General features: G+C 42.8%; 1 protein-coding gene and 1 long non-coding RNA gene across 2 annotated transcripts; both read left to right on the forward strand.

The window, feature by feature from the left end:
• Positions 1–11,291: 11,291 nt before the first annotated feature.
• Positions 11,292–25,037, forward strand: LOC109875445 (uncharacterized). The gene is made up of 6 exons (XM_020467789.1): positions 11,292–11,307; positions 17,117–17,125; positions 17,250–17,431; positions 18,135–18,332; positions 19,284–19,290; positions 24,691–25,037. The coding sequence occupies exons 1-6, from the start codon at positions 11,292–11,294 to the stop codon at positions 25,035–25,037; spliced, it is 759 nt and encodes a 252-aa protein (XP_020323378.1).
• Positions 21,431–21,965, forward strand: LOC116358587 (uncharacterized). Its single transcript, XR_004206352.1, has 2 exons — positions 21,431–21,547; positions 21,652–21,965. It is a non-coding gene; the product is annotated as an uncharacterized LOC116358587 (long non-coding RNA).
• Positions 25,038–26,516: the final 1,479 nt, after the last annotated feature.

A 26,516-nucleotide genomic window follows, 5' to 3' on the forward strand; every position in this document is an offset into this window, starting at 1 on the left:
TTATGCTGAGAAGGGATGTTCACATGCAGACACTACTACTGAGTTCAAGGAGAGATTTGATGCCCTTCTGAATGTCACAGCAAAATCATTCCCCTTGAAGATCCAGAGGTTACAGCTATCTGACTGCGGTGTACTGCTGTGCTCTGAGGCCCACTGTGACAACAGGATATACTGCCCCTTTACAAAAACGCAGTGCGTGTGTATGTGTGTGTGTAAAGTACTTTGTGTTGTGTGAAGTTTTTTAAATTGGGGTAATGGGGGCTGTTTTGAAGGGTTAAAAAGGTCACATCTTTCTAAAATGTAATATGTGTGATTTGGCAACCCTCATGAACTGTAAATCAGTCATTTCTCCCATCAGATGTCCAAGAAAAACCTTACAGACACACAGAGCCTGCAATAGTTACCGGCGTTCACACCATCAAATAACTGCCAGTCAATAGGGCATTTCAGCAGTATAATTGGTAAATGCCCATTTTAATACATTGCAAATGGTCAGTGTCCATTTCCAATGTATTTAATGAGGGATTTTCCATCACCAAATGGACAGGCTGAAATCAACACCAACAAGCGATGGAGAAGAACCACTATCACTGCTCAGCCATCCTGAGTTCAACGAGCCATTCAATTGGGCATTTCTGCAGTATATTAGAGCAAGTCCAATTCGTGATGGTAAATTCCCATTGTAAGACATTGCAAATGGGCAGTGTACAATTGTACATTTCCAATGTATTTATCAACACCAATGAGTGATTGGACAGTGTCCATTACACATATGCTATATTCTCAGTATGAACATGTTCTTCTGCAAGTTGACGGTGTCCATTGCCCATGTATATCCATAAGGACTTCCCATTACGAAATGGACATTCTGAATCAACATCAATGAGAAATTCTTACTTCCTATGACTTCCTATGATCATATATGGCAATTGGACATAACATCCTGATTTGGTACTTTCAATACTTATATATGCCATTTGGACATTTCTTATGCCATGGTTCACTGACTTTTGGGTTCGGAAGCCGACTTCCTGTGATCATATGAGGCAAATGGACAAAACATAGGCCTTATGGACAAACTCAATAAAATAAACAAGGTATGTCCATATGGTTACTACATATGATAATTGACAAAAAAAAGTCCAAAACGCACTCTTTTATGAGGTTTTAAAATCTTAACCTTTTTTTAGATTTTGAAAAATTCTCCCTTGGGACCTGACTTTGACCATTTCCTATATCAAATCAAATCAAATTTTATTTGTCACATACACATGGTTAGCAGATGTTAATGCGAGTGTAGCGAAATGCTTGTGCTTCTAGTTCCGACAATGCAGTAATAACCAACAAGTAATCTAGCTAACAATTCCAAAACTACTACCTTATAGACACAAGTGTAAGGGGATAAAGAATATGTACATAAAGATATATGAGTGAGTGATGGTACAGAGCGGCATAGGCAAGATACAGTCGATGGTATTGAGTACAGTATATACATATGAGATGAGTATGTAAACAAAGTGGCATAGTTAAAGTGGCTAGTGATACATGTATTACATAAGGATGCAGTAGATGATACAGAGTACAGTATATACATATACATATGAGATTAATAATGTAGGGTATGTAAACATTATATTAGGTAGCATTGTTTAAAGTGGCTAGTGATATATTTTACATCATTTCCCATCAATTCCCATTATTAAAGTGGCTGGAGTTGAGTCAGTGTGTTGGCAGCAGCCACTCAATGTTAGTGGTGGCTGTTTAACAGTCTGATGGCCTTGAGATAGAAGCTGTTTTTCAGTCTCTCGGTCCCAGCTTTGATGCACCTGTACTGACCTCGCCTTCTGGATGATAGTGGGGTGAACAGGCAGTGGCTCGGGTGGTTGTTGTCCTTGATGATCTTTATGGCCTTCCTGTGACATCGGGTGGTGTAGGTGTCCTGGAGGGCAGGTAGTTTTCCCCCGGTGATGCGTTGTGCAGACCTCACTACCCTCTGGAGAGGCTTACGGTTGTGGGCGGAGCAGTTGCCGTACCAGGCGGTGATACAGCCTGACAGGATGCTCTCGATTGTGCATCTGTAGAAGTTTGTGAGTGCTTTTGGTGACAAGCCGAATTTCTTCAGCCTCCTGAGGTTGAATAGGCGCTGCTGCGCCTTCTTCACGATGCTGTCTGTGTGGGTGGACCAATTCAGTTTGTCTGTGATGTGTACGCCGAGGAACTTAAAACTTACTACCCTCTCCACTACTGTTCCATCAATGTGGATAGGGGGGTGTTCCGTCTGCTGTTTCCTGAAGTCCACAATCATCTCCTTAGTTTTGTTGATGTATATGGAAATCTACAGTGGAGCGCACTCACCTCCTATGGGATTTTTCATTTATTACACTTGGCATTTGTAATGTTTAAGTTGCTATATGGTTTTGATGAACTGCTGTACATTTAAGTGGTATTTGCAATTGTGTAAATGGTTTGCCCAATGCCAATAAGTTGCCATTCATTTTTGTCCATTTCATGGGGGTCTTACCTTACCAGCGGGAGACACATGACAGGAGTCGACGTCAATATCAGTCAAACCTAAGTCACGTAAGACCCCAGGACTGCTTGAATTGTCAAGTCCGTCAGTATCATCAAGTCAGCTGGAACTGTCAACAGTCAGAGTCAAGTCATCTTGGCAGTCGGTGAGTATGTCAGCCGTTCTCTGCACTTGCTGCTGTAAAGCTGCTGATGAATCATCCTTCACACATGAACAGTCAAAGTCCTCTAGAGCCATGCAACAAAAGACATCGGCTAGAGTGGGGATTCGTCTCAATGTCACTGTCTTCTGAGAAGGGTTTATCACTCTAACAGGCAGCCGCCCATCCCCCCGCAACAGAGCTACTGTCCTCCCTACCAGTCAGAGTCACTTCCGGCGCCGACAGAGATGGCCGCCTCGCTTCGCGTTCCTAGGAAACTATGCAGTTTTTTGTTTTTTACGTGTTATTTCTTACACTAGTACCCCAGGTCATCTTAGGTTTCATCACATACAGCCGAGAAGAACTACTGAATATAAGATCAGCGTCAACTCACCACCAGTACGACCAAGAATATGTTTTTCGCGATGCGGATCCTGTGTTCTGCCTTACAACCAGCGCCACGGGATGGTTCCCATGCAGCGACCCAAAAAAACGACTCAGAAAAAGAGGGAAACAAAGCGGTCTTCTGGTCAGACTCCGGAGACGGGCACATCGTGCACCACTCCCTAGCATTCTTCTTGCCAATGTCCAGTCTCTTGACAACAAGGTTGATGAAATCCGAGCAAGGGTAGCATTCCAGAGGGACATCAGAGACTGTAACGTTCTCTGTTTCACGGAAACGTGGCTCACTGGAGAGACGCAATCCGAAGCGGTGCAGCCAGCGGGTTTCTCCACGCATTGCGCGGACAGAAACGAACATCTTTCTGGTAAGAAGAGGGGCGGGGGCGTATGCCTTATGGCCAACGTGACATGGTGTGATGAAAGAAACATACAGGAACTCAAATCCTTCTGTTCACCTGATTTAGAATTCCTCACAATCAAATGTAGACCGCATTATCTACCAAGAGAATTCTCTTCGATTATAATCACAGCCGTATATATCCCCCCCCAAGCAGACACATCGATGGCTCTGAACGAACTTTATTTAACTCTCTGCAAACTGGAAACGATTTATCCGGAGGCTGCATTCATTGTAGCTGGGGATTTTAACAAGGCTAATCTGAAAACAAGACTCCCTAAATTTTATCAGCATATCGATTGCGCAACCAGGGGTGGAAAGACCCTGGATCATTGTTACTCTAACTTCCGCGACGCATATAAGGCCCTGCCCCGCCCCCCTTTCGGAAAAGCTGACCACGACTCCATTTTGTTGATCCCTGCCTACAGACAGAAACTAAAACAAGAAGCTCCCACGCTGAGGTCTGTCCAACGCTGGTCCGACCAAGCTGACTCCACACTCCAAGACTGCTTCCATCACGTGGACTGGGAGATGTTTCGTATTGCGTCAGCCAACAACATTGACGAATACGCTGATTCGGTGTGCGAGTTCATTAGAACGTGCGTTGAAGATGTCGTTCACATAGCAACGATTAAAACATTCCCCAACCAGAAACCGTGGATTGATGGCAGCATTCGTGTGGAACTGAAGGCGCGAACCACTGCTTTTAATCAGGGCAAGGTGTCTGGTAACATGACTGAATACAAACAGCGCAGCTATTCCCTCCGCAAGGCTATCAAACAAGCTAAGCGCCAGGTCAGAGACAAAGTAGAATCTCAATTCAACGGCTCAGACACAAGAGGCATGTGGCAGGGTCTACAGTCAATCACGGACTACAGGAAGAAACCCAGCCCAGTCACGGACCAGGATGTCTTGCTCCCAGGCAGACTAAACAACTTTTTTGCCCGCTTTGAGGACAATACAGTGCCACTGACACGGCCTGCAACGAAAACATGCGGTCTCTCCTTCACTGCAGCCGAAGTGAGTAAGACATTTAAACGTGTTAACCCTCGCAAGGCTGCAGGCCCAGACGGCATCCCCAGCCGCGCCCTCAGAGCATGCGCAGACCAGCTGGCCGGTGTGTTTACGGACATATTCAACCAATCCCTATACCAGTCTGCTGTTCCCACATGCTTCAAGAGGGCCACCATTGTTCCTGTTCCCAAGAAAGCTAAGGTAACTGAGCTAAACGACTACCGCCCCGTAGCACTCACATCCGTCATCATGAAGTGCTTTGAGAGACTAGTCAAGGACTATATCACCTCCACCCTACCTGACACCCTTGACCCACTCCAATTTGCTTACCGCCCAAATAGGTCCACAGACGATGCAATCTCAACCACACTGCACACTGCCCTAACCCATCTGGACAAGAGGAATACCTATGTGAGAATGCTGTTCATCGACTACAGCTCGGCATTCAACACCATAGTACCCTCCAAGCTCGTCATCAAGCTCGAGACCCTGGGTCTCGACCCCGCCCTGTGCAACTGGGTACTGGACTTCCTGACGGGCCGCCCCCAGGTGGTGAGGGTAGGCAACAACATCTCCTCCCCGCTGATCCTCAACACTGGGGCCCCACAAGGGTGCGTTCTGAGCCCTCTCCTGTACTCCCTGTTCACCCACGACTGCGTGGCCACGCACGCCTCCAACTCAATCATCAAGTTTGCGGACGACACAACAGTGGTAGGCTTGATTACCAACAACGACGAGACGGCCTACAGGGAGGAGGTGAGGGCCCTCGGAGTGTGGTGTCAGGAAAATAACCTCACACTCAACGTCAACAAAACTAAGGAGATGATTGTGGACTTCAGGAAACAGCAGAGGGAACACCCCCCCATCCACATCGATGGAACAGTAGTGGAGAGGGTAGCAAGTTTTAAGTTCCTCGGCATACACATCACAGACAAACTGAATTGGTCCACTCACACAGACAGCATCGTGAGGAAGGCGCAGCAGCGCCTCTTCAACCTCAGGAGGCTGAAGAAATTCGGCTTGTCACCAAAAGCACTCACAAACTTCTACAAATGCACAATCGAGAGCATCCTGGCGGGCTGTATCACCGCCTGGTATGGCAACTGCACCGCCCTCAACCGTAAGGCTCTCCAGAGGGTAGTGAGGTCTGCACAACGCATCACCGGGGGCAAACTACCTGCCCTCCAGGACACCTACACCACCCGATGCTACAGGAAGGCCATAAAGATCATCAAGGACATCAACCACCCGAGCCACTGCCTGTTCACCCCGCTGTCATCCAGAAGGCGAGGTCAGTACAGGTGCATCAAAGCTGGGACCGAGAGACTGAAAAACAGCTTCTATCTCAAGGCCATCAGACTGTTAAACAGCCACCACTAACATTGAGTGGCTACTGCCAACACACTGTCAATGCCACTGACTCTACTCCAGCCACTTTAATCATGGGAATTGATGGGAAATGATGTAAATATATCACTAGCCACTTTAAACAATGCTACCTTATATAATGTTACTTACCCTACATTATTCATCTCATATGCATACGTAGATACTGTACTCTATATCATCGACTGCATCCTTATGTAATACATGTATCACTAGCCACTTTAACTATGCCACTTGGTTTACATACTCATCTCATATGTATATACTGTACTCAATATCATCTACTGTATCTTGCCTATGCTGCTCTGTACCATCACTCATTCATATATCTTTATGTACATATTCTTTATCCCCTTACACTGTGTATAAGACAGTAGTTTTTTTTTGAATTGTTAGTTAGATCACTTGTTCGTTATTACTGCATTGTCGGAACTAGAAGCACAAGCATTTCGCTACACTCGCATTAACATCTGCTAACCATGTGTATGTGACAAATAAATTTGATTTGATTTGATTTGATTTGATTTGCTCTTGGTGTTGATCTTGAACTGCTGGGCGCAATGAGAACAGCACTGCCTGCTGATAGATTCTGAGTGTTTCGTATTACTGCATAGGCTCTAGAGCCACAGCCTCTTCCAGTCTTGCAGTTCCAAATTTGTCAGGTCACTATCTCTCCATCTATCCACATTAGCCATCATGTTGATTAGCTTGCTTTCCCCACCCCCATCACACACAGGAGTATAAACCCTCTTCCAGAGATCTCCATTAGTCTTTGGGTGGCGAATTAAGTGCTTTAGGAGATTGCTGCCTACCACTAGTGTAGGCACGGCAACTCTACAGCCGTACACCTCCATCTACAGCTCGCATACTCCCAAAGGTCCCATCTTCAACCCACCACAACCAACCAAGACTACCTCTGTAGGACTCAATGATGGACTTTTCAACACTCCTGCATGCAACAGTTCAGGTAAGACTCTAGAGCTCAAGGTACAAGCCACAGACCCACTGTCAAGCATAGCTCTCACTTCCACTTCTCACCTATTAACACCTTGGCATGGAAAAAATCATCATATGGGGAAGACCTCTGTGTGTTTTGCATTATGATACTTTTCTCAGTCTCCCTTTTGTCACAAACACTTTTATATACAACAGCTCTCACTTATTGGGACTCTACAAAAGGCCCAAACATCTCCCCTTCTACATGCAGTTCTACTATTTTTCCAGGAGCTGAGCAGTGATTACTGTAGGGACTCCAGCAGCTCTGGTCAGAGCTGAGGCCTTGAGGCTCTGAGAGCATGCGTGGCCACTTATATGACAAAGAAAGCAGAGGTGATTGGCCCTGCAGTGAAAGTAAGTATCATGTCCAGCATCCCCGCACACTTCCATGGCCCATTAGACCTCAAGTTGCTCCTATTCCCTTTTTGGAAGTGACAGTTAGAATGTTGTGGCCTCTGCTTCAGCACACGCTCCAGCATTGCAAGGATATGTTCCATCGGCTCAGCTGAGCCCTGAATCGTCTGGGCTGGGGAAGGCAACGCATTAGATGATTCCATGTGGGGCCTCACAGCAGGCATGGAGAGTGGCATGACAGCACCAACGTCCTGCTTTATTGTTGCGATGGCTGGGGTCACCTTAGATAAGTGAGAGTACTTCTGCTCCCTTCTGTATTAATCCTACCTCTCATGAACATCTGCAGCGGTCCACTGCTGTAATGGCTTGCACTTAAAGATGCGTGACAGTTCAGGGTTAGGGCAATGTCTGATGAACATGACTGTGAGCTCACGAGATGGGTCTTCAACACTTTTGTCTGTCTCTTGAGACAATCTTCAGCATCATCCATAGCCCTGTTGAGTTTGAGTCTATAGTTTAATGGTTGTTCATCAGTCAGAGGTAATGTTGCATAAAAGACAGTGAGGGGCATGCTTGAAAAAGCAGTCACTAAAATGGTTCAGTATGTCAAAGATGGGACTTGGGCCTTTAGATAAATTAACAGAGGGATTGCTGCGTATGCCCACTTTAACAACATCGTGGGCCCTTCCCATAAGCCTACCTATAACCTCATCTGCTTGGTCCATCACAGATACGCCCCTCTTACGCATGTAAACCATTACCATATCCTCCCACTCATGCACTGTGCACTTTTCAGAGCCATCCCCACTAAAGTACACCGGCTCCCTGATATCAGACTTCAATACCAGGTTCAGGCCTGACACATCCTTACCCCTAGAGCGGCATGCATGCCCCATACCATTGTCCCCAACATGTCCAACAATTGCCTTTGACTCCAAACAGGAGGCAATGTTCTCCCCAATAGGATGACCAATCTGCTGTACAATGTCTGCTATGAAATTCCTGGAGACCTCCCCATTCCCTGTATTTGGCAAACCTCTTTCATTCACATCCTTGGGCGTTTCCATAGGGAAACTATCATCAAAACTCCCAAAACCCTCCAGTTTCGGCATAGGTGTAGAAGAAACTGGAATTTTGTCTGAACCCGTACCAACAGATGGCGACAGATTAAATGTCAAGAAACCCCTAACTCTCCCAACACCTTCCATCTTAATAATGGGAATAAACAAGTCGCACAAAAGTTGTATCGTTTATCCGTGAAGAGAAAGTCCCAATCAATATATAGTCTCAATCAAAGAAATCATCCATTTCAGTAATACAAATAGAAAATGATGCAATAACGCCCTCTTGAGGCAAAATGTGATATCGCCATTAATTGCACCAGCAATGTCTTATCTGATTCTCAAATGGCAACCACAGCGAAGTTCTGAGATGGAAATCCAACAAAGGATGATCCAATCCAAAAGAACGGTCAAGGCACCACTGTAACAGTACTCTTCTTGAGTTGTGTAGAATCAATCATCGACACAAACTCCAACTTGTAGCACCAATCATGGAGATTTATTCTGATGAAAACAGCACAAAATTGCACGTCATGCAATGCACGGCTCACCATCCAACTCTGCACCCACACAGGCACTGTACAAAATATACAATCCCCCACCACACAGTAAGTTACTAGCTAGCATTAGCTGGAATTCTCAACATCAAAATGCACAACAAATATGCACAAAAAACACTGCATCTTATGTGTGATGTTCTAATAACATTTACAAACAAATGTATATAACTTGTACATTCAAATCATCACTTGGGAGAATAAAAATCACTTTTGATAGACAGTGCTTTGCAACCAACAACTTACAGCTGGTTTGGTGCTTGTTCACTGGGACGATTCTAACTGAAACATCCTCCCCAGTGATGCCAATCCTCAGTAAGGAAAGTAGCTATTGGCTGTCCTAAAAGTCGCTAGAACTCGCTAAATGATGTCATCATTAATTTGCATAAGTGGCCATGTGCATGTAATTGTGATGGACGCTGTAGGAGAGAGGAATAACATCGTGGGAGAGACAAAAAGTTAGTAACAAACACCCTAAGTATGTTAATAACTATAAATTAACTTTCGATTATTCTGTCGATTCTTGTTTTTGTTTTATGGCACAATTACAGCCCTCTTCCTTTATCCGGGCTTGGGACCGGAAAAAGTGACCCAAAAGACTCTGGCAGAGTTACTTTAAAAAAACAATTTTTATTATTATTATTTTTTATTAATTTGGTTTGGTTTTTAACCTTATGGTCCACTTAGGAGAATACAAGTCACGGTAAAACATGAACATTTTTAACCATACACATTTTTTCTTCTTCTTCTGTATACAATCTACATTAACTTCTTATGGCTGGGGGCACTATTTTCATGTTCGGATGAAAAGCGTGCCCATAGTGAACTGTCTCCTACTGTTTGAATGATGTCTGTGAGTATAACAGAACTCGTATGGCAGGAAAAAACCTGAGAAAAAATCTTACCAGGAAGTGGGAAATCTAAGGTTTGTAGATTTTCAAGTATATGCCTATCCAAGATACAGTGTAAATTTGGTCCGATTGCACTTCCCATTTCTTCCACTAGATGTCAACAGTCTTAACTTCTTGGATATAGGGGGCGCTATTGTAATTTTTGGATGAAAAACATTCCCGTTTTAAACAAGATATTTTGTCACGAAAAGATGCTCGACTATGCATATAATTGACAGCTTTGGAAAGAAAACACTCTGACGTTTCCAAAACTGCAGAGATATTGTCTGTGAGTGCCACAGAACTGATGTTACAGAAAAAACCCAGATAAAAATCCAATCAGGAAGTGCCGCATTTTTTTAAATCGCCTCATGCCAATGACTCCTTATATGGCTGTGAAAGAGCTAGGAGTCAGCTTACGTTTTCCACGTTTTCCCCAAGGTGTCTGCAGCATTGTGACGTATTTGTGGGCATATCATTGGAAGGTTGACCATAAGAGACTACATCTACCAGGTGGTCGCTTGGTGTCCTCCGTCGCAATTATTGCGTAATCTCCAGCTGCAGTATTTTTCCGTTTGCTTCTGATGAGAAGCCAACTGCCACCACTGATAGATTATCGAATAGATATGTGAAAAACACCTTGTGAGCATTGATTCTAAACAACGTTTGCCATGTTCCTGTCGATATTATGGAGCTAATTTGGAAAAAAGTTTGGCGTTGTAAGTGACTGCATTTTCCGGTATTTTTCTTAGCCAAACGTGATGAACAAAACGGAGCTATTTCGTCTACACAAATAATATTTTTGGAAAAAATGAACATTCGCTATCTAACTAAGAGTCTCGTCATTGAAAACATCCGAAGTTCTTCAAAGGTAAATTATTTTATTTGAATGCTTTTCTTGTTTTTGTGAAAATGTTGCCTGCTGAATGCTAGGCTTAATGCTATGCTAGGCTATCAATACTCTTACACAAATGCTTGTGTAGCTTTGGTTGAAAAGCATTTTTTGAAAATCTGAGATGACAGTGTTGTTAACAAAAGGCTAAGCTTGTGTTTGAATATATTTATTTCATTTCATTTACGATTTTCATGAATAGGAAACGTTGCGTTATGGTAATGAGCTTGAGGCTATGATTACGCTCCCGGATACGGGATTGCTCGACGCTAGAGGTTAAGAACCTTGTTCCAGTCTTCTGCTGTGAAGGGGGAGCGAATAAGAGCTGTTTGACTAAGGGGTCTGGCAGAATGCCATGAGCTAAGTCACGCACACGGCCGTGAGAGCGAGCTGGGTTCCCTTTCATTTCTAAAGACAAAGGAATTGTCCGGTTGGAATATTATTGAAGATTTCTGATAAAAACATCCTAAAAGTTGATTCTATATATCGTTTGACATGTTTCTATGAACGGTAATGGAACTGTTTTGACTTTTCGTGTAGACTAAGTGCCTGCACCTTGTGAATTTGGATTTGTGAACTAAACGCGTGAACAAAATGGACGTATTTGACTTTATCGAACAAAACAAACATTTATTGTGGAACTGGGATTCCTGGTTCCTGGGAGTACTTTCCGATGAAGATCATCAAAGGTAAGTGAATATTTATAATGCTTTTTCTGACTGCTGTTGACTCCACAACATGGCGGGTATCTGTAAGGCTTGTTGTGGTGGCTGAGCGCTGTACTCAGATTATTCCATGGTGTTCTTTCGATGTAAATATGACACAGTGTCACGCCCTGACCTTATATATCTGTTTTTCTATATATTTTGGTTAGGTCAGGGTGTGACTAGGGTGGGTACTCTAGTTTTTTGTATTTCTAGGGGGTTTTGTATGTCTAGCGTTTTGTAGGTCTAGGGGTTTATGTATTTCTATGTTGGCCTGATATGGTTCGCAATCAGAGACAGCTGTTTATCGTTGTCTCTGATTGGGGATCATATTTAGGCATCCCTGTTTCCCACTTTCTGGTGTGGGATCTTGTCTATGTGTAGTTGCCTGTTCAGCACTAGTTTGTATAGCTTCATGTTTCATTTTGTTATTTTTTGGGTTTATTCGGTTCACTCTGTTAATAAAAAGAATGTACGCATACCACGCTGTGCCTTGGTCCGATCATTATAACGAATGTGACACACAGCGGTTGCATTAAGGAGAAGTATATATTTAAATCCATGCATAACACTTGTATTTTCATCAACATTTAGGATGAGTATTTCTGGCTCTCTGTGGCTCTCTGCAAAATTACCAGATGTTTTGGAAAAAGAACATTACTGAACATAACGCGCCAATGTAAACTGAGAAATTTGGATATAAATATGAACTTTTTTGAACAAAACATACATCTATTGTGTAACATGAAGTCCTATGAGTACCATCTGATGAAGATCATCAAAGATTAGTGATGAATTTTATCTCTATTTCTGCTTTTTGTGACACATCTCTTTGGCTGGAAAAATGGCTGTGTTTTTTTGTGACTAGGCACTGACCTAACATAATCGCATGTCAGGTATGCTTTCGTCATAAAGCCTTTTTGAAATTGGATACTGTGGTGGGATTAACAACAAGTTTATCTTTAAAATGGTGTCTGATACTTGTATGTTTGAGGAATTTTAATAATGAGATTTCTGTTTGAATTTGGCGCCCTGCACTTTCACTGGCTGTTGTCAAATCGATCCCATTAACGGGATTTCAGCCATAAGAAGATTAAACACGTCTGTAAAACCACAATGAGGACATCAACCTACCAAGCAAGTTCTCATAAATCATTGGTTTCAGTGTTAGAAAAACATCAGAGTAATCTGAAATAGGGGCATAATTCATGTTCAATTTAACAACACAACATACATAGGCATTTCCTCATTAAGACCTTTAGGAAATAATGTCTGGAGGGTGAAAATCCCAAAACATTCTCTTTTACATATTATTTATATCACCTCCCCTGTCTTATATCTTAACTTTCTCACAAAATCTAAAATCTAAAGGTAGAAATGTCATGTTTTAGGTCAGTAAAATGTACTGCAACTGGATAATCCCTGTCGTTTCGCCTAATTGAACTTTTGTGCTCACTGATTTTCTGTTTCAGAGAATGAGAGGTTTTATCTACAGAGCACAGCCCACATGGACATGTAATAATGGAACACATAATAATGCATTGGAACACATAATAATGTAATATATTTGGAACCGTTTTCCTGTATGTGGGTGGCAGAAATATTCACACTCGTCATATTGTTGCGCTGTGTGTAACCTCTGCATTTATAGCTACCATTTGGAAGAGGGCGTAAAAGAGCCTGGCTGATTTTCTATGGTGGCTGGCAATTGGCATGGACCAATTTATTGCGTAAATTGCCTCTCCTATGTACAATAAGTGGTGGATTCTTAAATTCAGCAGGCAAAGCTGGGTCAGATGACAAAACATGCCAGTGTTTCTTGATGTAGTTGTGAACATTACAGAGTGTTCTTTAGCTTTAGCGGGTCTTTTTTGTAGGAGTTAATCTCGTGTTTTCTTCAATGCCAAATTAAGAGCTTCATCCACACATTGTGGAGAATAGCCTCTAATTAGAAACCTGTTGTGCATCTCCGATGCTTATCACAGATAGTCCTGAAAATGATTTGTTGCAAGGTGAGGAGGAGGGAGGGGGTTCACACCTAGCTCAGCTATTAGACAATTATTTAGTAATGGTTGAAAAGTCTATTGTTCAGCTAATATCCCATCCTGCTACGCTTGTGTAAACTAAAAATAGTACTTTTTCCCCTTTCCAAATGTTAAAGATTCCAATGTATAAAGTGTTTTTTGCCACAATTGGCCCCAACCCCAATTAATACATTTGGGCACAGTCGATAGCTGGACTTCAGGCTAGAATGTTGAGGGTTCGAAAACCTGCTCCCTGCTTGCTATAATGAATGATTTTGATACACCTGGTATTGGATATTGTAACGGCGTTCTTCGTTTGTCGAAAGAGAGTCGGACCAAAATGCAGCGTGGTGGTTAATCATGATCTTTAATGAGGAAATGGTGACGATACATGAAATAACTTAATAAATACAAAACAACAAACGGAACGTGAAACCTAATACAGCCTATCTGGTGAACACTACACAGAGGCAGGAACAATCACCCACGAAAGACAAAGCGAAACTCAGGCTACCTAAATACGGTTCCCAATCAGAGGCAACGAGAATCACCTGACTGCTGATTGAGAACCGCCTCAGGCAGCCAAGCCTATACAACACCCCTAATCAGCCGCGATCCCAAATACTACAAACCCCAATACGAAATACAATAACATAAACCCCTGTCACACCCTGGCCTGACCAAATATATAACGAAAACACAAAACACAATGACCAAGGCGTGACAGAACCCCCCCCCCAAGGTGCGGACTCCTGGACGCACCTCAAAACCATAGGGAGGGTCCGGGTGGGCGTCTGTCCTTGGTGGCGGCTCCGGCTCGGGACGTGGACCCCACTTCATTAATGTCCTAGTTCCTCCCCGTCGCGTCCTGGGATAATCCACCCTCGCCGCCGACCATGGCCTAATAGTCCTCACCCAGAACCCCACAGAACTGAGGAGCAGCTCGTGACTGAAGGGCATCTCGGGACTGAGGGACAGCTCGGGACTGAGGGGCAGCTCGGGACTGAGGGGCAGCCCGGGACTGAGGGGCAGCTCGGGACTGAGGGGCAGCTCGGGACTGAGGGGCAACTCGGGACTGAGGGGCAACTCGGGACTGAGGCAGCTCGGGACTGAGGGGCAGCTCGGGACTGAGGGGCAGCCCGGAACTGAGAGGCAGCCCGGAACTGAGGGGCAGCCCGGAACAGAGGGGAAGCCCAGTACTGAGAGGAAGCCCAGTACTGAGAGGAAGCCCAGTACTGAGATGAAGCTCAGGTAGGTAGTAGGCTCCGGTAGATCCTGGCTGGCTGGCGGATCTGGAAGATTCAGGTTGACTAGCAGATCTGGAAGATTCTGGTTGACTAGCAGATCTGGAAGATTCTGGTTGACTAGCAGATCTGGAAGATTCTGGTTGACTAGCAGATCTGGAAGATTCTGGTTGACTAGCAGATCTGGAAGATTCTGGTTGACAGGCTGATCTGGAAGAATCTGGTTGACAGGCTGATCTGGAAGAATCTGGTTGACTGGCAGATCTAGAAGATCATGGCTGACTGGCGGATCTAGCTGCTCTATGCAGACTGACAGCTCTGACTGCTCCATGAAGGCTGACAGCTCCTTGCAGACTGGCAGCTCTGGCTGCTTCATGCAGACTGACAGCTGACTGCTCCATGCAGGCTGAAAGCTCCTTGCAGACTGACAGCTCCTTGCAGACTGACAGCTCTGGCTGCTTCATGCAGACTGACAGCTCCGACTGCTCCATGCAGGCTGACAGCACCCTGCAGATTGGCAGCTCCTTGCAGACTGGCAGCTCTTTGCAGACTGACAGCTCTGGCTGCTTCATGCAGACTGACAGCTCTGACTGCTCCATGCAGGCTGACAGCACCTTGCAGACTGGCAGTTCCTTGCAGACTGACAGCTCCCTGCAGACTGACAGCTCTTTGCAGACTGACAGCTCTGGCTTCTTCGTGCAGACTGACAGCTCCCTGCAGACTGGCAGCTTAGGCTGCTTCATGCAGGCAGGAGGCTCCGGCAGCGCAGGAGAGGAGAAAGGCTCTGGCTGCGCTAAACAGGCGGGAGACTCCGACAGCGCAGGAGGGAAGGAAGGCTCTGGCTGTGCTGAACAGGCGGGAGAATCCGACAGCGCAGGAGGGAAGGAAGGCTCTGGCTGTGCTGAACAGGCGGCAGACTCCGACAGCGCAGGAGAGGCGAGGCGCACTGTAGGCCTGATGCGTGGTGCGGGCACTGGTGATACTGGAGCGAGGACACGCACAGGAAGCCTGGTGCGGGGAGCTGCTACCGGAGGACTGGTGTGTGGAGGTGGCACAGGATGTGCAAGGCTAGGGATGTGCACAGGAGGCCTGGTGCGTGAGGCTGGCACCAACTTCACCAGCCGACTAACACGCACCTCAGGACGAGTATGGAGCGCTAACTCACATGCCATCAAATCCCCGACACGATCCGTCGGACGAATATGATATCTATAGCACCAAGCTAGCAACTCCCTCATTACTCTCCACCCCACTTTCCCATTAACTCCTTCACAGTCTCTGCTTCGCTCACCTCTAACACCGGCTCTGGTTCTGGTCTCCTCCTTGGCTCCTCACGATAAACAAGGAGAGTTGGCTCAGGTCCATCTCCTGACTCAGCCACTCTCCCTCTGAGCCCCCCCCCCCAATAAATGTTTTGGGGTGACTCTCGGGTTTCGCTCTGCGCCGCCGTGTCTGTTTCTCCAACTCCATTCGCCTATAGCCTTCTTCGCACTGTTCCAGCGAATCCCATGCGGGCTCCTGCACTCTCTCTGGGTCGGCCGCCCACCTGTCGATTTCTTCCCACGTCGTATACTCCATGCCATTGCTGTCCATAACGTCCTCCTTTCGCTGCTCCTGCTGTCGCTGCCTGTTACCACGCTGCTCGGTCCGTGTGTGGTGGGTGATTCTGTAACGGCGTTCTTCGTTTGTCGAAAGAGAGTTGGACCGAAATGCAGCGTGGTGGTTAATCATGATCTTTAATGAGGAAATGGTGACGATACATGAAATAACTTAATAAATACAAAACAACAAACGGAACGTGAAACCTAATACAGCCTATCTGGTGAACACTACACAGAGACAGGAACAATCACCCACGAAAGACAAAGCGAAACTCAGGCTACCTAAATACGGTTCCCAATCAGAGGCAACGAGAATCACCTGACTGCTGATTGAGAACCGCCTCAGGCAGCCAAGCCTATACAACACACCTAATCAGCCGCGATCCCAAATACTACAAACCCCAATACGAAATACAATAACATAAACCCCTGTCACACCCTGGCCTGACCAAATATATAACGAAAACACAAAACACAAAAAAATAAACAAAAGAATATGCACAATCGTTTGTCTCTACATTAACTAACATATTCCTCTCAATTCTTACGTTTTGCTTGATTTGTTATGACATTCTAACTACGTACATTTGCTTCACAGTAATGTTTTGTCAGCCCTCTTTGCTGACGAAAGTCACTAGGGATGGGTGGCCCGCGTCAAAATTCATCATTGGAACCACTTGATATGATTGGTCAAATAAAAACCTTGGGACCCAAATGCATAATGAGTGCTCTAACTCCCCCTTGTGGTGGTCCGGAGCAATGAAGCCGTGACCCTGGGTACCTCTAAGTCTCGCGGTGCAAGCTCACAACTTTTAAAGGAGGAACCCCTGTACACTGCATATCACCTTTACACTGCATATCAGACAGTTGAGTTAACCCCGGTGCTGTAGCTGCATTTTCTGTCTCACAATCTTACTGTTTTCAGTACTTGTTGGTAAGTAAGGTTTTATGCAATGTCATTTCCACACTGGCACTGTTTCATTGGTGAATATTGGGCTGCTTTACATACTAAGAGGTTTTCTTGTTAAGTCTCATGCTTATTCTCTTCTCCTTCACAGGTGATACTTTAGAGGATGATATTACTCCAACCAGCCCTGAGGAGTATTATTTAGAGGGTATCAGAGTTAAGATCTCCTGTAACTATACAGTAATAGCAGATATTCTGCTGTGGTACAGACAGTACTCTGGATCAGGCCTCCAATTCCTTTATATAGTAACAACTAACAATAATCCATATAAGGTAAGAGGTGATCCACAAGACTTTTGACTGTCTGTTAATCTGAATGAATAGAGAAACCGTGTGGATCCCCTCTGCTGAAGTGACAGACTCTGCTCTGTACTACTGTGCACTGATGGCCACAGCGACAGGAAACTCAGAAACACAGTACAAAAACCTTTCAAATTTGATTCACACAATTAAATGGAGAGAATCTACCTCCAACACCACCCAGTGGAGGGAATGAGAGATCTGGTATCACTGAAAAGAGGACAAATGAGAGGAGAGGGAAGGAGAGGCCAGGAGAGGTGAGGAGAGGAGAGATTGAGAATCTTTACAGCAACTGTACTTTGGGGTGGAGTTTGTAGGTGAACTAAACAGAACTTATTAACTGAAAACCTTGCAGATGAAGATAGTTTGGAGTATTCAGATTGTACTATAAGCCAGTTTGACTTCCAACCCCAGCCATGTTGTTCATCTGGTCATTTATTATGTTCTCAGTAATAGGTAAGTTATGGCTTTCAAAGTAGTGTCATGTTTTCTGCTTAGACAATTACAACAATACATGTTTATTTAAATTATAAAATGACTCAATCTTAATTTCTTCAAATTTGCAGGTGACACCTTTGAGCAGAATATCGAGCCAAACCAACATGAAGTGTATGCAGAAGTGGGTAGTAATGTTCTTCTTTCCTGCAACTACTTCTCAGCAGACAGTCTACTATAGTATAAACAGTCTCCAGGATCAGCTCCCCAATACCTTCTGCTCATCCAGCACTACACTGGGACTGAACATAGAGCTGTTGACTCTCTTGACTCTCGCTTCTCTGGTAAACTGAACAAAGAGAAGACCCGTGTGGATCTGGAGATCTCCTCTGTTGAAGAGACAAACTCTGCTATGTACTACTGTGCTCTGAGGCCCACAGTGACAAGAAACCCAGAAACACTGTACAACAACTTAACATCGCTTGAGAGAGTATTTCAATTCTGTAGTTTCATTTGACAATAGTGCCATCAAGTGGAGTCAACATGCACCCATTATATTATGTCAAGAGGAGGAGCTTAGTGTTACACATAACATGTAATGAGTGGAACTGATTCACCCAGAGAGTGAATGTTTCAAGAGAAGATCATTAGAGAAGTCTCTGTCTATCACCCAGTGACCATAATGCCTCTCTATTCATTATTGTTAACCTCTTGAAAATAGGGGGCACTATTTTTATGTTTGGAAAAATAATGTTCCCAAAGTAAACAGCCTATTTCTCAGGACCAGATGATAGAAAATGCATATAATTGACAGATTGGGATAGAAAACACTCTAAAGTTTCCAAAACTGTCTGTGAGTATAACAGAACTGATTTTGCAGGAAAAACCCTGAGAAAAATCAAACCAGGAAGTGGCTTCTTTAAATGGAGCCTCCCATTGCTCCATTTAAAGGGATATCAACATGATTCCTTTTCCTATCGCTTCCTCAAGGTGTCAACAGTCTTCAGACATAGTTTCAGGCTTTTATTTTGAAAAATGAGCCTGAAAGATAACATCGCGTCAAGTGGTCAATTGAGTTTTGCTCGCGCAACAGATTTGGACAGCTATTGTTTTTCCCTCTCCTACTGTGAGAGACATTTGCGGTTGATATATTATCGATTATATATTTTAAAAACAACCTGAGGATTGATTCTAAAGAAAAGGTTTGACATGTTTCTGTGGACATTACGGATATTATTTGGAATTTGTCTGTGTAGGTGTAACCTCTCTTTCCTGTGGATTTCTGAAATTTCTGAAATACAGAGGTATTTTGGATATAAAAATAATCTTTATGGAACAAAAGGAACATTTGATGTGTAACTGGGAGTCTCGTGAGTGAAAACATCTGAAGATCAAAGGTCGATTAATTTGATTGCTTTTCTGATTTTCGTGACCAAGCTACCTAATGCTAAGTGTACTTAATGTTTTGTCATTCGATCGATAAACTTACACTAACGCTTGGATTGCTTTTGCTGTAAAGCATAATTTCATTTCAATCTGAGACGACAGGTGGATTAACAAATAGCTAAGCTGTGTTTTGCAATATTTCACTTGTGATTACATGAATATGAATATTTTTAGTAATGTTATTTGACTGAGGCGCTATGCTATTGTAATGGTTCTCTTCTATCTCCTCCTCTGACGAGGAGGTGGAACAAGGATCGGACCAAAATGCAGCGTGATGATGATTCATGATATTTTAATAAAGGAAAAAACTATACACGAATAAACTACAAAATAATGAAATGTGAAAACCGAAACAGCCCTATTTGGTGCAAACACAAAGACAGGAACAATCACCCACAAAACACTCAAAGAATATGGCTGCCTAAATATGGTTCCCAATCAGAGACAACGATAAACACCTGCCTCTGATTGAGAACCACTCCAGACAGCCATAGACTTTGCTAGATACCTCCACTAAGCCACACACCCAATAACTAACAAAACCCCAAGACAAAACACACCACAATAAACCCATGTAACACCCCGGCCTGACCAAATAAATAAAGACAAACACAATAATACTTCGACCAGGGCGTGACAGCTATTCAGCGGTTGCTGATGACAATTATCCTGCTTAATTAAGGGATGGGTAGCGTCAAGAAGTTAATGTGCACTTATAGGTAAGAATTCCCTCTCATTAACTGAATGTGTACTAACCGAATATACACTTAAGTATTCATTACAATATGGTATTATCAATATCAAGTGGTAATACACTTTAAAACACCAAGTGTGGATATACTGTACACTGTCTATATGGACTCAGTAATACATGTTGTTATTATTTACAGGTACAAGTTTTGAAGACATAATAAGTCCAGACAGAGATGTAGTGGATGGAGGGTAGTAGTGTAGTAGGTTAAACTCTCCTGAAGATACAACAGCTCATTAACCAACAGTCTGTTATGGTACCACCAGCACCCTGGATCCTCTCCACAGTTCCTCATAGTGGACTACTCTAGGATCATAACCAACACTGATAGTTCAAAATGGGCCCTCATACATGAAAAAGAGAACAACTGTGAGTATCTGGAGTTCTCCTCTGCTGAAGTGACAGACTCTGCTCTATACTACTGTGCTCTGTATTATATGTTACGAATTTACCAAACGTATGATTTGTTACGAATTTCCAGATTCACAAAATGTATGATATTTAAAAAATTATATTTAGGTGGCTAGCTGGGTTCGGGGTTAGGGTTAAGTTTAGGAGTTAGGTTATAGGGTTAATAAGGTAAGTTTTAGGGGAAGGGTTAGCTAACTCGTTGCAAAGTACCGAAAAAGTAGTAAGTAGTTAGACGTTCAAGTTATACACCCAACCATCCACCCAAAATTCGTTTTTGCCTTCAGTAACCAAATCAAATTTAATAACATATCATACTTATTTGACTGTCCCGGACTAACATTTACTATGTTACGTCTAGCCTATGAGATCAGGCTGTGTATTAAGCTGTCATATCACAGAGCGGTAGTGAACATGTCCCTGATAAGAAATGAACATCCGCAACGTCCCTGCCATCAACTGAACTGATCATAACAAGCCTAACCCTGACAGACTCATCTCTCTACTACTGGGCTCTCAGGGATTGTTATAACCAGTATTGTTATACCAAGTGATACATATAAGAACCTGTACAAGAACCTGTACAAAATGCTTTGTTGCTGTGTGGATCATCATTAAACATCAAACAACAACTTGATATAATAATGGCAAACATTGAGATCAGAGAATTGCTATCACACCTGTGCTGTGCTGTGTGCAATCACAAGGTGGTGATATGGAATATGACAAAGTGCAACAATATTGTTGTTTGTAGTTACTCCTCACAATTTATACCACTTGGTGGTGTAGTATGAAAGTCAACCTGAAGGGGGCAACCTAACAAAGCACACACACCCCTGAATCAGAGGATGCCATACAGACAGACACCTCCCCATGGTCTACTACTGCATGTAATACAGAACAACATGAAGCATCAACAGTAGGACAGAGGGTGTCAAAGCTCTGTGATCGATCAGCATTGTTTTGCTCCTTACCTTTTCCACTTCAAACTGACTGACTAGTCATGAGAAATTGGCTGATCCTTCATGTTCTGGCTGCATGCTGCTTTGGTATAACATCACTCTGTTCATCAGTCTCTTTCAGTACATTTGTTCATTTTATTTATATACATTATTATTATATGTTGTGAGGATTTATTTATCTTTATTTTCAGGGTGCAGAGCAGAAGAGAGTGTAATACAGCCAACAGAAGACGTAATGGTCGTAGAAGGACACCCAACAACACTCACTTGTCTATTTGATACAACTGATCAATCACCATATCTCTTCTGGTACAAACAACTAGCAAATGGCAAGCCCATTTTTATGCTGAGAAGGGATACATTTTCACCCGGGGAATCTGCTACTGAATTCAAGGACAGATTTGATGCCCATCTGAATGTCTCAGGAAAATCAGTCCCCTTGACGATCCAGAGGGTGCAGCTGTCTGACTCTGCTGTGTACTACTGTGCTCTGAGGCCCACTGTGGCAGGAAACCTGAGAAACACAAAACAAAAACTGATCCTTGCAATAGAAACACAGAGAACCTGAGTCTGAGACCCCTAGAACCCCTAGAAACTGAGTCTGAATAGATCTTATCTTCCATCCATTATATTCCCTTATTTTAATATGAAAGTAATTTGCTTATTCAACTACCAGTGACCAGATTTATATTTGGAAATTAAATGAATATGTCAAGAATATTATAATATTTTCATATGACTAAACATTCTTAACATTCTCTCATAGAAATACCATTGATTCCATCTTTACAGTGATTTAGTAAAGCAGACCTTCATCACCAGCATCATTGAATGGGTTCTATGTCATAGGGAGGAGATACAAATAATCCTGTTCAAACTGTACATATGATGACAAGTGACATATTTCAAATAGTTAGTTGGTCCAGCATATAGTAGTTGAATGGTGATGTTACTTGGTTTGATCTGGAAGTTCTCTACAATTTGAACAGGTGAACCTTACAACATTTTGTAAGTGAGCCTGTAATGTTGGTAGTTACTTTTTTTACTTCTGTCAATTGATTTAGTTTCAATATTCTCTTCACAGGACAGATTGCTGGGGATCACATTCCTCCTGTAAATAATGAATCATCAGTACAGAGGGAATACCTGTGACTCAGAGCTGCTTATTTGATATATGCAGAAAAAATACATTGACCTTTACTAGTACCGGCATTATTTTAACCAGGCTCAGAGAATTTCGTATTATTCTGAATGTATATCCGAGATACCAATTTCGGATGATATGTTATGAATTACAATTTGTATTATATGTTACGAATTTGCAAAACATACTCTATGGTGCAGATTCACAAGACGTATGATATTTTACAAAAAAAATGTGGGTGGCTAGCTCAGTTAGGGGTTAGGGTTAAGTTTAGGAGTTAGGTTATAGGGTTAGCTAAGTCATTGCAAAGTACCGAAAAAGTAGTAAGGATTTAAAAATGTGTTAACTAGATCAAATGCTAAAGTTGTCCCTGATGTGATTCGAACTCACAACTTTTTGGTTGTTAGGCGTTCATGTTATACGCACAACCATCCACCCAAAATTAGTTTTTGCCTTAAGTAACCATCTGTCTTCTTTAACCAAACCAAATTTAATAACATATCATACTTATTTGACTGTCCCAGACTAACATTTACTATGTTACGTCTAGCCTATGAGATCAGGCTGTGTATTAAGCTGTCATATCACAGAGCGGTAGTGAACATGTCCCTGATATGAAATGAACATCCACAACATCCCGGCCATCAACTGAACTGATCATAACAAGCCTAACCCTGACAGACTCATCTCTCTACTACTGTACTCTCAGGGATTGTTATAACCAGTATTGTTATACCAAGTGATATATATAAGAACCTGTACAAAAACCTTCAGAACAAAATGCTTTGTTGCTGTGTGGATCATCATTAAACATCAAACAACAACTTGATATAATAATTGCAGACATTGAGATCAGAGAATTTCTATCACACCTGTGCTGTGGTCACACCTGTGCTGTGCTGTGTGCAATCACCAGGTGGTGATATGGAATATGACAAAGTGCAACAATATTAATGTTTGTAGTTACTCCTCACAATTTATACCACTTGGTGATGTAGTATGAAAGTCAACCTGAAGGAGGCAACCTAACAAAGCACACAAACCCCTGAATCAGAGGATGCCATACAGACAGACACCTCCCCATTGTTTACTACTGCATGTAATACAGAAGAACATGAAGCATCAACAGTAGGACAGAGCGTGTCAAAGCTCTGTGATAGATAGATCAGCATTGTTCTGCTCCTTTTCCACTTCAAACTGACTGACTAGTGATGAGAAATTGGCTGATCCTTCATGTTCTGGCTGCATGCTGCTTTGGTATAACATCATGGCGTTCATTTGTCTCTTTCTGTGCATTTATTCATTTAATTTATATACATTATCATTATATGTTGTGAAGATATATTTATCTTTCTTTTCAGGGTGCAGAGCAGAAGAGAATGTAAGACAGCCAACAGAAGAGGTAATGGTCGTAGAAGGACACCCAACAACACTCACCTGTCTATTTGATACAACTTCCCAATCACAATATCTCTTCTGGTACAAACAACTAGCAAATGGAAAGCCCATTTTTATGCTGAGGAGGGATCAATTTTCACCGGGGGAATCTGCTTCTGAATTCAAGGACAGATTTGATGCCCATCTGAATGTCACAGCAAAATCAGTCCCTTTGACGATCCAGAGGGTGCAGCTGTCTGACTCTGCTGTGTACTACTGTGCTCTGAGGCCCACTGTGACAGCAGGATATACAGCCCCCTTACAAAAACACTGTGTGTGCAGTACTTTGCGTTGTGTGCAATTTTTTAAGGGATGTTTTACATAATTGAGGCAGAGGAAAGGAAATTCCTTTTATAGGTGACAGTGAGAAAGCAGGGTAGTCATTCAGTCATAACTCTAGTTGTGGTCACTCTTTTTACTGTGTTAAATAACACTTATCAGCATGTCACTGGGATCAATTTAAGTATATACACTAGTGGGTGAGATTGAAGCTATTCTTCATATCCAATAACATAGCCAATGTGATTACTGGAGACTTGAGTAATATTACTGTGAAGGATCTTTTGTCAATTTTTAATACCCTGAATAATGATTTTAATTGTAAGATAATTTTCTGATAATAATTCCTATTTTCATAAATGTTTTCCAGGTGGCAGTCATGGTAATGACATTACTCCAACATCAGATAAGGTGTTTGGGTTGGAGGGTGATGTCATAAAACTGTCCTGTAACTACTCCTCTGCTAGTACTCTCCAGTGGTATCATCAGTACCCTGGATCATCTCCCATCTTCCTCCTCCTCACTACAGTCTCCTCAAACCCCTCTGTAGTGAACGCTACTCCTCCATACCAACGACAGTCTGTCGTTCTGAATGAGAGAACCCTTGTGGATCTGGAGGTCTCCTCTGATGAAGTATTAGACTCTACTCTGTACTACTGTGCCCTGGAGCCCAGAGTAAAAGGAAACCCAGACACACAGTACAAAACTCTAAACTGAAAACACCGATATCCCGACAATGATAAACATTGTCATTATTGGCTTTCCTTCAGTAGACAAGAAATATACATGCAGGCTGGAAATGTACAGTGAAATATTTTCAATAAACAATTATAAATGTTGTAACAAATGGAAAAGTGACAGAAACTCATTCGGTATTCTGAATATGTTGCAGATGTATACTGTAGATTCTAGATATAAAGATGAAAACAAAAATACCTGTGAATGAATGAATTGCCTCATGTTGAATAGATTAATTATCTTACAGATATGCCCTTCAAGCAATGTTTCCCACTATGACATCACAGTAGACAGGTCAGGTCCTTCTGCCAACTCTGGTGCCCTAAAATCAAGAAAATAAATGGAGATAAATAACACAGTTTTATCCAATATCCAATGAAAACGGTGAGAGTAAGGTAATCATATTTCAGTGCTGCCCTGCATTTTGAGGATGTAACAGTGGAATCAAGCAGCAACAAGAAGTCTGCTGTTACTTCTGCTCATCTCTGCATTTTGGGATGGGGCTTCAAAGGTTTGAGAAGATAAACTTTTTTTTGTATACACAAACATTGCTGTGCTGTGTGTTATCATTCCAGTTTCCAGTTTCAGCTACAATGTCAATCCCCACATTTATTTTGCTTTTAGTAGTTGCATGTAATCTATTTGAAATTAAAAATCATTCCTGGCAGTCGGTTTCTCATCCGAGGCAAACTGAAAAATACTGCAGCTGGAGATTACGCAATAATTGCGACGGAGGACACCAAGCGACCACCTAGTAGATGTAGTGTCTTATGGTCAATCTTCCAATGATATGCCTACAAATACATCACAATGCTGCAGACACCTTGGGGAAAACGTGGAAAAGGTAAGCTGACTCCTAGCTCCTCCACAGCCATATAAGGAGTCATTGCCATGAGGCGGTTTAAAAAAATGCGGCACTTCCTGATTATATTTTTATCTGGGTTTTTTCTGTAACATCAGTTCTGTGGCACTCACAGACAATATGTTTGCAGTTTTGGAAACGTCAGAGTGTTTTCTTTCCAAAGCTGTCAATTATATGCATAGTCGAGCATCTTTTCGTATCAAAAAAGAACGTTTTTCATCCAAAAATTTAAATAGCACCCCCTATATCCAAGAAGTTAATGTCCTGCCTTTTCAGCAGAATGTTGTCGTGGGGTTCCGCTAGCGGGACATCTTTCCCTTTCACCGCGGGACTTAGAGGTACCCAGAGTCATGGCTTCATTGCTCCAGACCACCACAAGGGGGAGTTAGAGCACTCATTATGCATTTGGGTCCCAAGGTTTTTATATGACCAATCATATCGAGTGGTTCCAATGACAAATTTTGACGCGAGCCACCCGTGTTCTGGTGACGCTCTTTCACAAAGATGATGGAGGAACCAAATGTAAGCTGTTTTCACATCATAAAGAGTCAAGCAAAACATTTACAATTGAGAGGAATACGTTAGAACCTCTTTGG

The sequence above is a fragment of the Oncorhynchus kisutch genome, linkage group LG30 (genome assembly GCF_002021735.2).
Source record: "Oncorhynchus kisutch isolate 150728-3 linkage group LG30, Okis_V2, whole genome shotgun sequence".
Classification (NCBI taxonomy): domain Eukaryota; kingdom Metazoa; phylum Chordata; class Actinopteri; order Salmoniformes; family Salmonidae; genus Oncorhynchus; species Oncorhynchus kisutch.